This window comes from Colius striatus, chromosome Z (genome assembly GCF_028858725.1).
Source record: "Colius striatus isolate bColStr4 chromosome Z, bColStr4.1.hap1, whole genome shotgun sequence".
In the NCBI taxonomy this organism is placed as follows: domain Eukaryota; kingdom Metazoa; phylum Chordata; class Aves; order Coliiformes; family Coliidae; genus Colius; species Colius striatus.
Window position 1 is genome coordinate 5,446,749 of NC_084790.1, and position 12,016 is coordinate 5,458,764.

A 12,016-nucleotide genomic window follows, 5' to 3' on the forward strand; every position below is an offset into this window, starting at 1 on the left:
GATAGCCTTTCTTGTTGCAGACCTAAATTGAAGACTTCCCTCTTTGTTTGCTTTTTCCCTCCCTCTTTCTTTCTTTTTTATTTTCTTTTTTCCTTTATTTCTTGTCTTTCTTTCTTTTTGTTTTATTTTGTTTTGTTTTGTTTTGTTTTGTTTTTTTTAAGGTTAGTTTCCTTCATTTCAGTATTCCAAAGGATTATGTTACATGGGGAAGGTACTGGGTAAACCAATAAAAGCAACAACAAAAGTATTCTGGCCAAGATCAGAAATAGATTGGAAGCAGAGAGTGACTCGTTTATTTTAGCCGAGTTTGTGGGGGATATGTACCAGCGGAGAAGGTGCACGCTCCAGTTTTCAGCCAGGGAAGGCTTGAAGTGCACTTTTTTTGAGCTGTAGGAAGCTTCTTTCCCAATTTCATCGCTTTCTTCTTTTCACCTGTGAATTTTGAGCTTAGATTACACCCTGGAAACCTCGGCAACATGCAGATGGACACAGCAGTGCTCCCACAAAGACTCCCCGGCTGATTCGGTTTGGTACTTTCAGTAGTGCCAAGTAATGCAGATGGAAGGATGGGAATCAAGCTTTCCCCGGTGAGCAGCATCTACGTGTTTTTAAGGCAAAGATCCCGGGATAACAGAATGGATTGGCTACAGGAGGGAAAGCGAAAGGCTCTTTTTTTCCCTTTCCCCCCCCTTTTTTTTTTACTTTAATGACCATTTCCCAGGACTTTTATCGGTCATTTTAATGAGTTTCCGAGGAGGTTGTAGCACTGAGCACATACAGACGTCCTCGGGCATGTGCATCTATTTCTAAAAGTTCACACAACTTCTGATTCCCGAATAAGATCCAATTTAGTGAGCAACAAATTCTCCGCGTGGCTCTTCCTCAGCCGGCAGGAAAAAAAGAAAACTGGTGAAAAAAAAAAAAAAAGGATTAATAATTAAAAGATATTTATCAGTGGAACAGAGCTCGACACATCTGTGTAGCATCGGGGGAAGAACGGAATCTTTCATCCGTGCTGGGGGCTCCGCCGCTCCTCCCCGGCCGCTCAGCGCGGGCACCCCAAAGGGGCGATGGGGAGGGGATGGGAGTGGAAGGGGCGCGGAGCGGCTGCGCGCCCGCGCAAGGAGCGCGGAGCTGCCCGGCAGAGCCGCGCCCGGAAAGCCCTCAGCCGAGCCTTTCCCTCGATGGGCAAAATTCCTCTGTTCGGGATTTTTATTTGATTTTATGTTTTCAATTTTTTCTGGGGCCGGGGGGCTGGTCAGAGCGGAGCCCCCGGCCCGGTGGGGTCGGGGGGACAGGGGGCAGCGAGTTTTCGCGGGGAGCGTTCCATTTAATTGCAGGCGCGGAGGGGCCGGACTGTGCCTCTACTTGCAGCAGGGCGGGAAGAGGCGGGGGGGACCGCGGCCGCCCCTCCTCGCCCGGCAGCATCTCTGACCGAGCCCCCTGCGCACTGAGGCTCCCCCGCCCGCCCCGTCGGGGAGGCAGGAAGGCGGGGGGGTGAACACCGGCTGAGGATGGGGGGGGGGGGGGGGATTCGCTGCTATTTTCAACCCATCTTGAGCCTAAAAATAAAAGTCTCTAGAAAAGGCAGGCGGGGGAGAGAAGCCGGTGGAGGGGGGGGAGGGGGCTGCTCCACACACGCCGCTTTGCCGACGGGGCGTTAACCGCCCCCACCCCCCACCCCACCCGCGCAGCTCCGACCCCGTCGGGGAACGGCCCTCCTCCACAGTGGGGCCCTTTTGTGCTGGGAGGAGTTCCCCCCTGCCCCCTTTCCCGAAGGCTTCCGCGGGGCTGCATATGAAGGGCTTAAAACAATGCCGGGGACAATACCCCTCCGGGGGGCTCCCTCAGCAGCCCTACCGGGCCGGGCCAGGCCCAGGGGGCCGGGTGGACCGTTTCTCCTCCCCCCCACCCCTCAATCCTCAATCCCCTGGCGCCAGGGGACCTCCCGGCCCCTTTGATGCTGAAGTTTTTTACACCCAGAAAAAAACCCATTGAGGCACCGGGGGAAAGGGGTGGGGGAGGGGCGCGGTGGGGGGAGGGGCGCGGTGGGGGCGGGGGGCTGCAGCAGATGGGAAAGTGCCTCCGACGGGACGGGGCTGGACCGGGGCGGGAGGGAGACACACCCCCCCCCCTCCCCACTACACACACACAATACAGACACCCACACGGGACGGGGGGTGGATGCGCCCCCGGCTCGGAAGGGGGGTGTGCGTGAAGGTAAATAGCGTAGTATTTAAATTAAAATAAATAAATAAGTGGCTGCCGCCCCCTCCCCCCCGGCCCCTCCCCCCGGGGGCCGGGCCCTCCCGCATCACCACGTGGCTTCCTCCAGCAAACATTTTCACTCATTTTCCAGGTCGGTTTTATTTAGAGGCGGTGCCCGGCTGCCGAGAGGCGTCCGGTGACACTCCAGTGCCACTCCGCCGACTTGGGGGCCCCCGCCGCCTGCGCCACCGCCCTGCCCGTCGCCACCACCCGCCGGAGCCGCCCCCTCCCCTAGGAACCCCCCCCCCCACCTCCTTTTCCTCCAGCAGCCGCCGCCTCCCTCCCCGAAGGAAAGCAAAAAATCCACCAAAAAAATTTAAAAAAAGGAGGAAAGAACAACAAAAAAGAAGGGGGCTAAAACCCAAGCCCCCGAGGCGAGTCCCCGGCGCGGCTGTGGGGCGGCAGAGCGCGGCCGGAGCCCGCGGGCGCACGGTGGAGCCCCCCCGGGAGCCGCGCTCCGAGCCCCGGCGCGCCGCCGCCGCCCGACCGCCGCCCCCCGCCGCCACCATGAACAAGCTTTACATCGGGAACCTAAACGAGAACGTGACTCCCGCCGACTTGGAGAAAGTCTTCAACGACCACAAGATCTCCTTCAGCGGGCAGTTCCTGGTCAAGTCCGGCTATGCTTTTGTGGACTGCCCCGACGAGCAGTGGGCCATGAAAGCCATCGAAACTTTTTCGGGTAAGCGGCGTTATCTCGCCTTCCCTCCCCTCCCGCTTCCTCCTTTCCCCTTCCCCGGAGAGCTGCGGACCCACACCCTCCGCCCCGGGGCTCAACCTTTCCCCCCCCCCCCCCCCGCCCCCACCAAATTCGAGGGGCTCCCCTCTCCCTCTGCGCCCCGTCGGGGTTTGCATCAGCAGGACCCCGCGTTCCCTCCCAAGGGCTGCCCCCCCCCCGCCTCCAAAGCAGCGTTGAGGAAGGGGGAAAGAGAGGCCCCCTGCCTCCCCCCCCGCAGCCCCCCGCCCTGCGTGGGCCGCCCGCCTCTCCCCTGCGGGCCTTGGGGCGGCCGCCCCGGCGGGGCTGCGCGCGGGGATCCCGTCGCGGCACGGGCGGGTGGGCTGGGACTTTGGCCATTTTGATTTGAAACTGGGTTTCCTGGGGCATGTGATGTGTGGAGTAGCGCGAAGGTCGCCATGCTGTTCGCTGGGAGAGAAAAAGCTCCCTGGGAAGCAGATAATTTTAAAAATATTTGAATTTTCATTTTTTTTTTTCCTGCTCCCCTCCTTCTCGTCCCGGGCTGCCCCCCCCGGCCTCTCACCGGGCTCTTCCCTTCTTCTCCCCACTCCAAAAAATAATAATGATAAAAAAAATCATCATCATCACAACCCAGCAGCAAAGAAACCCACTCCATTTTCAAAGAGAAATCCATTTCTGCCATGGGGTTCCAATTTTTGAGCCTTTTAACGAGGGGAAAGAAATCTGCACGAAGGACTTTTTGCAGGGCTTGAACGAGGTGCAATGAAATAAAACGGAAGAATTGGTCTCCAAATATTATTCCTCATTTTCTTTCACTCAAGGCAGGATGAACTGAGGAATTGACTATTCCTAAGGAACATTGTCCAGGCAGCTAACTCACCACTCCCTCCCAGCGCTTCCCATTTGAAACCAGTCTTAGATTTAATAAAATGCACTTGCAAAGGAATTGGAAAATGTATTTTTGTGTGTAGTTTGTCGTAATTCGAATTAAATTGTGAGGTTTCACATGATAGTATGTTATCCAAAGCTTTCTGACCACTCCACCCAGATTTTAAAAAACAGACACATTTTATTTTTAGGGAAAGTGGAGCTTCATGGAAAACAACTAGAGATTGAACATTCAGTACCTAAAAAGCAAAGGTAATACAGTGTTTTAATTTATTTTTCTTTGTTTATTTATTTTTTAAAAATTTCTGTTGTGGGAGAAAAATTGAGGAGGGGGAAAAAAATTGATACCCAAATACGTGCATGTAAAATCAGAGATGTTGATGATTTGGCTTTTGATACGTCCCCAGCGAGGTGAGAGGCAGTTTGGGCCATCAACGTTTAATTTCTCTATGTTTATTTTTTTTTTAATCTAAAAGGAAAACTTCCTCTGTGAGCAAGTTGTTGGGTTTTATTAGAGAAAAAAAATAAAACGGTTAAACAATTCTCCAGCAGCTCACCCAAGGTGATGAATGGCTGAGGTGGTTTGGGTTGGGGTTTTCAAACTTGTGGCACTGGAAGAATTTCCCGGTCTCGCTCGGCTGTCTCTGCTGCAAAACAGGTGAAAGCTTTTGTTTTCCCAGAGAACTGTGAAATTAAAACAAACAAACAAAAAATAATTAAAAAAAAAATCTGCTAAAAAAGTGCAGTTTGATGGGATTTGATGGTGAAGACTCAAAGAGGAGGAAAAAAAACCCAACAACCCAACATGGGGCTGGTCTCCCCGTGCCATGCTGGGGAGGGATTTAAAACCCAGAGGGTGCAGGGTGCTGGCCTAGCTCCTACCCGCTGGCAACTTTCATTTTGGGGCAAGAAGAGCGTTTCTTGGTGGTCTCTGTCTACCTGCCAAGCAGCTTCACCCATGGCTGACGGCCTTGCCCAGCCAGGCCCTCTCCATCTTCTTGGCCCTTTGTTGTTGGTCGCAGGGCTGGTGTGCAGGACGCAGAGCGGCCCTGGGCACCGCGCTCCCCAGCCCCGCCGGCGGTCACCGATGAAATATAAAGAGTATTTATGGTTTTTTGGCAGAGAACCAACCCCCACCCCCTTCCACCCCCCCCCCCGCCAGCTCAAGGAGAGGCCGCCTGGGCTGAGGGCGAGTTAGTCCCCAACCCCAAATAGTCCACGTTGGATCGCGTAGCCCGAAACCCGCGTCGGCCACGTGATGAGGCAGTTACTTCAACGCCCGGGCGCGGAGGGAGGAGGCGAAGCCAACTCTGCTTCCCAAACTCTCCCAGTTCCTTGGTCTCTTGACCAACAACCCCCCCTTCAGCTGGGTGGTGGGAGCCCATTTTTGGGGTCACCTACTTGTCTTCCCTTCAAGGGGCTGCGAAACTTTGCAACCCTGTCTATGTCAGAGCGGGTTCCTCCGGCCAGGACTGATGGCAAAGTCAAAACCCAAAGACATTTAATAATTTCCTAGCCAAGACTTCATTGGGATTTGATTTTTAGCACCTCGTGGTGGGGGAATCGATAGTGCTGGGGATAGCACCGGGTGACTTGCTGTGGCTTAAGTATCAGTGTGCAAAGGGGTGTTACTGGAATTGCTCTGCCAAGGTTGACAATAACACTCAAAGAGAACTCCTCTCTTTTTTAAGTGCTGCTGGATAATCAATAGGGTGGTGGTGGTGGCGGCGGCGGGTAGGGGGAGGGAGCAGATTTCATCCCCCAAGAGTGTGTGTGTGAGAAATTCGCTGAAAATGCGACTATTTCTGTGGTGTCTGTAATTGCAAGAAATGCTGGGGGGGAGGGGGGGAAACTTCACAATAGGTGGCAGGAGGGTTGTTTTGGCGTTTCTCCTTAAAACGTGTTATGCCTCGCACTCGGCTGCTTCCCCCCTTTTGGGGGGAGGGTTGGGGTGGTTAAAATAACTCTTCCCTTCTCCGGGTGCTGCTTTTAAAGTGACAGGAGCCGCTCTCCCTGTCGATCGCTTGGGAAGGGGCTGGTGGGGGAGCCTGAAGGGGTGTCCCCGACGCCCTGGGCAGCGGCCGCGGTTACTTTGTCTCGATTTGGGGAAGTAGTTTGTGTTTCTAGTTCGGGAAAAAGCAACTTTTTGGCAGCTGCTTGTAAACTTGGCAGGTTGTTCACCCCAGAAGAGCTTTTCAGGGTAGTTTGGTGTGTTTCGCTTGCCCCACTCCGCCGCCCTGGGTAAGGGCTGAGATGATGGGGGCGGGGGGGGGGGTGGGGGTGGTCTGCCTCAAAGGCGACTTATTTTTTTTCCCCTTTCCTTTCTGTTTCCAAGACTGGATTTTCCAGTTTAAAGCGCATGGAACAGGAAATGGTTAATTAAGTGCGAGCAGTGAGGACAAAATCCGATGAGTTTGGTGGGATCTAAACCAAACAACCTCCCTCTCCCCCCCAAATCTGATATTAATTTTTAAAATGTGGGAAAACAGGTCATGAGCATTAGTGTGCTTCCCAGCTAATTTATGACATTAAAAAAAGAATAGTTGGCTTTTTGGTTGTGTTTTCTTCTGTTTGAAAGCATGACTAGGAATGCTCAGGAAAACTGTTTTGGGTGGGTTTGGAAATGAATGTGTCCGGTGAAGTTGTGTGTTGCAAATAAATCTTCCCTGGTGGTGTGTTTCCTTCTCTAAAATCTCTCCTGTCCCTAAAGTCGTTGTAGAAATTAGTTAAAATACACTGAACGTGTTCATATGGCTCGAGGAAGGGTGACTGCTGCGTGTAACTCTTGCACCAGAATGGCCAGAAAGGATAAACTGGTTTAGAGTTGTTTAATTACAATGTTTCTTCAAATAACACTTAAAAGCTTCAAATTATGTTAATGATCGCGGGGAACCATTTTAACGAAATTCTGTAGAAGTATCAGACTGTAAAGAAAAGTCAGTGCTGATGAATGTGTCGTTTTGTTTAAAAAAACCCCTCAACCCTGAGTTTTAAAGTTAACTAACTTCAAGATTTGTTTTAAGTATCTGTTTGGGAGTGATTTTCTTCTTTAATTTTACTGATAGAAAAGCTTGGAAAAACTTAAGAGGATTTAAAACAAGAACAACAACAAAAAAAACACCTTAAAATTATTACATGCTGTGTTCTTCAAAAGACTCAAAAAGATTCTTTAAGGGAAAAAAATAATTTTGTTTTCCTACTTAAGATGAAGGATTGGGTTGGGGGGTGGTGGAACTGGGAGGCTGAAAAGCCCGAAGTTGATGGAGTCGAAAGAATGAATGAATGAAGAGAGGAGGAGGGGTGAGGGGGGAAAAAAGTGAATCCATCAAGCAGACATTCCAAATATGAGGAATGTGGAAGTGAGTCGACCAGAGAGAATGAAACCAAGTAACTGGGGAGGGGGGTGGGGGGGAGAAGAGGGAGCTGGGTTGATAACAGCCCACAGACTTAAAACTGCAAGGGGATTTTTAAGTAGAGATCATTCCCAAACAACTCAGAGGTTTGGGGTGTTTGTGTGTTCCAAAGCCGAGGTGGGAGTTATTAAATATTTTTAAGGGTGTGAGGATTTAGTGTAGTGCATAGAAATGGATGGAGAAACCTTGCAATTATCTTTATTTTTCCCAGTCTTTGTTTCAAATGAATGTTTTCACACCAGAGAAATGCTCTTTGCGCCTGTGCAAAATTGTGCAACTAATTGTTTGTAACGAAATACTTTGAAATTTTGGATAATAGTGAGTGTGATTTCTTTGTTTGTCAGCATTAGTAAAAAATCTTTCTCCTTTGTGGTGGCTGGATTATCTAGAGATTGATCTGAACAAAGTTTGGTAGTTGGTTTCCATGTGAAATACAGATATTGTCTTGAACTCTGAGGTGAAATATGGGTTTAATCCAGTCCTGAGATCATTCTCTTCCCCTTGAAACAGGTTTACAAGTTCTAGTATAATTAAAAATAAATAGTAGCATCCCTATTTACAGCAGGGCTTGAAAGGCAGGAGGAATGCTCTTTTCTAAGGATGTTGAGTTTAGTGGGATTTGGTTTGTTCCTACTTTTTTGACAAATGGAGTGGGTAACAAACCTGATTTCTTCTTTACATTCTTTCTGTGAGCCCCCAGCTCTGAGCTGAGAGATGATTTTACACCTCTGAGAACTGTAGTCACTTGGAAATTAATAAATTTTTTATGATTTCCAGCTAGAAAAACTATAAATAATTTGTTATTAAATCAGTCATTAATCATTTGTCAGTGTGTTTCTTCTGTGAGGTTTAAAACTGAGATAATTTAACCAATTTTAACCTGTCTGGGAGAAAGAATTTTCAGCCTCAAGTGAGTGAGGTGCCTTTATTTCCCTGTAACTGGCAAATATGTCAAAGAAATTCCAATTTAGCTGTAAACTTTCTGGCTTCAAATTTTGAACTTGTAGAAGATGGAGCCCATCCTGAGCAGATGCCCTTTGTTAAGAGCTTGATCATTTTTTCAATTTAGAAGAAAAGAATAAACCTAATTCCCTGGAGAACCTTGGTAGCAATTGCTAGGACTGAATCTGCTTCTCCCAGTTGAATTCGTTTCTGTCTTTGCCTTTTCAGTTAAAAAAAACCCCAAGCAAACAGAGATATGGCTCAGGGAAGTTGGGGTTAAAGTACTCACTTTGAAAATTGAGACCTTTCAGAATTAAAACAAAACAAAAAAAAAGAGATATTTCTGCCCCACCAGCCCAAGCCCCCAGCGATGTTAATGTTTTCCAGAGTTACTGGGAGAGTTTTGGGGATAGTTCAGACTGCTCAGGATGGCTCAAGGTTGGCCCAGGTGTTTGCAACTCCAGCTGGAGCAGGAGGAAATGTCTCCAGCCCCTTTTCCCTCCAGCACCCACTTTTCCACTGCCTTCCAGATTTGCTGGGTTTAGGAGTGGAAAGTGCCTCTCTCAATGCAGGCAGGAGGTGTTTCTGCTTTTTTGAGTGATAATGCTGTTTTTGGTAGAACAGTTTTGATGGGGAGAAGTGGGAGCCCAAAGCAAACACATAGGGAAGCCCCCAGGGGAGGCTGGTGTCTCCCACTTCTCAAAAATTGAGAGGAGTAGGAAAAATACCCACAAAACTGAGCAACATGAGACCTGAAGTCTGTAAGTTTCTTTTTAATAAAAAGTCTTTTTAAGATGTTGCAGAGACTTTTCCTTTTTTTTTTTTTTTTGGTTTTGGTTTGGTTGTTTCTTTTTTTCTCCAGAAAAGAGCTTTTCACAAGTTTTAGGTGAAAACTCATTTTCACCGTGACCATTTAAAAGCTGGAATGAGGATGTGCACTCCTAAATCATCCAGTTGTGACCAGCACTGTGAGCTGCCTCTCTGGGTTTAGGGATGCCAGGGATTGTCAGCTACTAGACAGGTCCCAACAAACTGGGGGGAACAGTGGGGAGGAACCAGCAGAAGAAGCAGTTTGCAAGGTCTGTCCATCCTCCTTGCTGACAGAGGGGTCTGAGCCTTCGTGCACCTTTTTGTTTTGTGTGGTTTGAAGCATGAATATGACCTGGGAGGGTCCAGCAGTGAGTACCTGGAGGGTGAAAAAGGCACTTAACCAGCAAATTTGTAAAAAATTAAGAAAACAAGTGGCACAGGAGAAAAATGCATCAGTGACGGGGCTGGTGCCCTATGCTGGCATCTGCTTGGATGGCTTTTAGCTGCTGCAGGGAGAGGCAAGAGAGGCATTGCAGAGGCAGTTAGGGAGTAGTCTGCTCACTGGGAAAGTTTTCCTTGACCCATTTTTTTATGAACGGAGCAGCCCAGCCCCATGGGAGTGTGTGTCCACTCCAGAGAGGTGTGTGGTCGTTTAGCCCCGCTGCCTTGCCAGCTCATCTGCTCGTCACCAGTAAATGCGCAAGCTCTGCAGGGAATTGAGCTCAGAAATCTTTGCTGGAGTTTAACTGAAAATTGCAAGTTTATCCTGGAGGTTGTGGAGCTGGGGATATTGCAGGAGTCTCAGCTGGAAGGTTTTCCTTGTTTCTTCAAGAAGTGCTGGAGGGGTGTCCATACATCTCCATCTGTCTGTCTGTCCTTGTCCTTGAGTGTTTTCTGGTGACCCATGAGGTGTTCTGCCTAGGCAGCATCAAAACCCAAGTCCCTGTTGAAGGGATGGGCTAGGAGAACGTTGGAATTGGACAAAGTGACTTTGAGGGGGTTCGTTCCCACTCCAATCCTGCCCTGAGCTAGGGTAGATGCCTTGGACCAAAGCAGGCTGGAGGTTTTACACCGTTTGTGCATTGGTAGTACCCCTAGGGAGCTATGGGAAAGTTAATGTAAGGTGTTGTTTTAAGCTAGTTTTCCTAAAACCAATGAAATAACCTACTGAAGGGGAGTGGAAACCAGTTCCACATTGGTTATGTCCTGTGTCCATAGCCTGCTCTTGAAGGTGCTGGAGAAGTCTTCATGGTTTAAAGATTTAAACCAAAAATAAAACTTGAAGTGAATTCTCCTCTGGCCAGACTTAGCAACAGATAGGGCTTTCTGGAAGGGGATCTTGTGAAGGTTGGGGTCCTGCTTCCCATTCCAGGGTCCTGCCAGGTCTTCCTGCGGGGAACACTCCACAACTCTCATCCCATTGTCCCTCTTGGTGAGGGAGCAGGAGACGTCGTAGGGATGGTGCTGGAAACAGGGTGGGAGCAGCTGGGAGGGCACTGCCAGGGCAGCAGCATGGGCATGAAAGCATGCCCATTCCTCCCAACTCCTGATGCCAAAGAGCAGGAGAGCACAGCCTTCCATCAAGGAAAAAAAAAAGAGAAAATAAACAAACATTATAAAGCTGTCTGTCCGTCTCCGAGGAGCCTCGCGATCCGTCAGGAAATGGGTCATTTATTTTATTGTAACTGACACTTGGGAGCCCTGACATGGTCAGAGCTGAAATTTCACACTTTTCTAGCTACTGTAATTGTCTGCATCCCCAGCAGAACAAAGTCCTTGCTTTATTTTTTAAGAGTAATCCACCAGGTTGAGTTTTAAGATGCTCCGAACACGGTCCACCTGTAATAAAAGCGGCGGCAGCCCTGAGCACTGGGAACCGCTGCGAGCTGGCAGAGCTCCACACAGCATGCAGCGAGATGCAAATCCCGCCCAGGACGGGGTATTGGGATGTGTAAACAGCACTTGAGATTACAGGGAAATTGATCTGTGCAAAAAGGAGAAAGTTTTGACTCTGAGGAAAAGCCCTGCTGCTGTTTCTCTTCCCACCCCCCCCACCCCCCCCCAAGGTTAAGAGCAGAGATCCTGGGGGAGCAGCCTCCCGGACCGACATGTGAAAGAGGCAGGAGAATAGTGATCTAGAGCCAAATAAAAGGGAAGAGAATAAAACTAAACAAAAAATAAAAAGGCTCTCAGGGCCAGATTTTCACCCACAATTGGAGCCAGATTTTTCTGACTCGTGTTTAAGCGTCTAAATAAAAGCTCCGTTTTCAGAAGCGATTAGCGCCTGATGTGCTGAGCGCTCTTGAAAAATCTGACTTTTGGGATTCCTTCTTGTTTCTTGAGATTTGCAGCTCACAGCCAGGAGGTTTCAGCAGTTACTGTCCCCCCCACGTCCTGCCCCTTTTCCCCCACGAAACCACAAAGGCTGCTGCAGCCCTGCAGGAGGGAGTGAATGCTGGGGGTGCAGGACTAGAGAAATTACTTCTCCCCCTGACTTTTTAGCTCTTCATCTGTGTTGAGAGCAGTTGGTGCTCACAGCGAAAGGTTTGCCAAACTATTTGTTTGTCAAACAGCTCCCAGGAATTTTGATTCCTGGTATGGGCAGGGGGTCAGGAGCTGAGAGCGAGGTGCAGAATAAGGGACACAGAGCTGCTGCATGATGGGGTGGGGATGCAGTGATGCCTGAGATGCTCCATTCTCCCTTCTAGCTCTACATTTCCTCTGATGTTTATCACCTGCAAAGCACTGACTTTGCTTAAACTCCCACAGGACCCAAAGCTGTGGGTTTGGACCTTCTGAGTGTGGTGCGTGCAGATAACTACCTGCAATTAAACAATACCCATCTGAAGGTATCATAAGCAATAGCAGTGTTTACCTGTGAGGGGTTGGGAAATGCTGCATCCTCAACAGCAACACTGCTGAGTTCTGCAGCTCTGCCTTCTAACCAAGACTGTCAGGTTTAGCCAAATTACTCCTCGGTTACTACTTGTCACATGCA

At 49.4% G+C, this 12,016-nt stretch overlaps 1 protein-coding gene across 3 annotated transcripts in view; it reads left to right on the forward strand.

Annotated features, from left to right (window-relative positions):
• Positions 1-2,775: 2,775 nt before the first annotated feature.
• Positions 2,776-12,016, forward strand: part of IGF2BP1 (insulin like growth factor 2 mRNA binding protein 1) — a 30,819-nt gene continuing 21,578 nt past the window's right edge. For all 3 annotated transcript variants that reach the window (XM_062017978.1, XM_062017979.1, XM_062017980.1), the window contains exons 1-2: positions 2,776-2,950; positions 4,045-4,105. In XM_062017978.1, coding sequence (XP_061873962.1) covers positions 2,776-2,950; positions 4,045-4,105 — 236 coding nt within the window. The remainder of the gene's footprint in view (positions 2,951-4,044; positions 4,106-12,016) is intronic.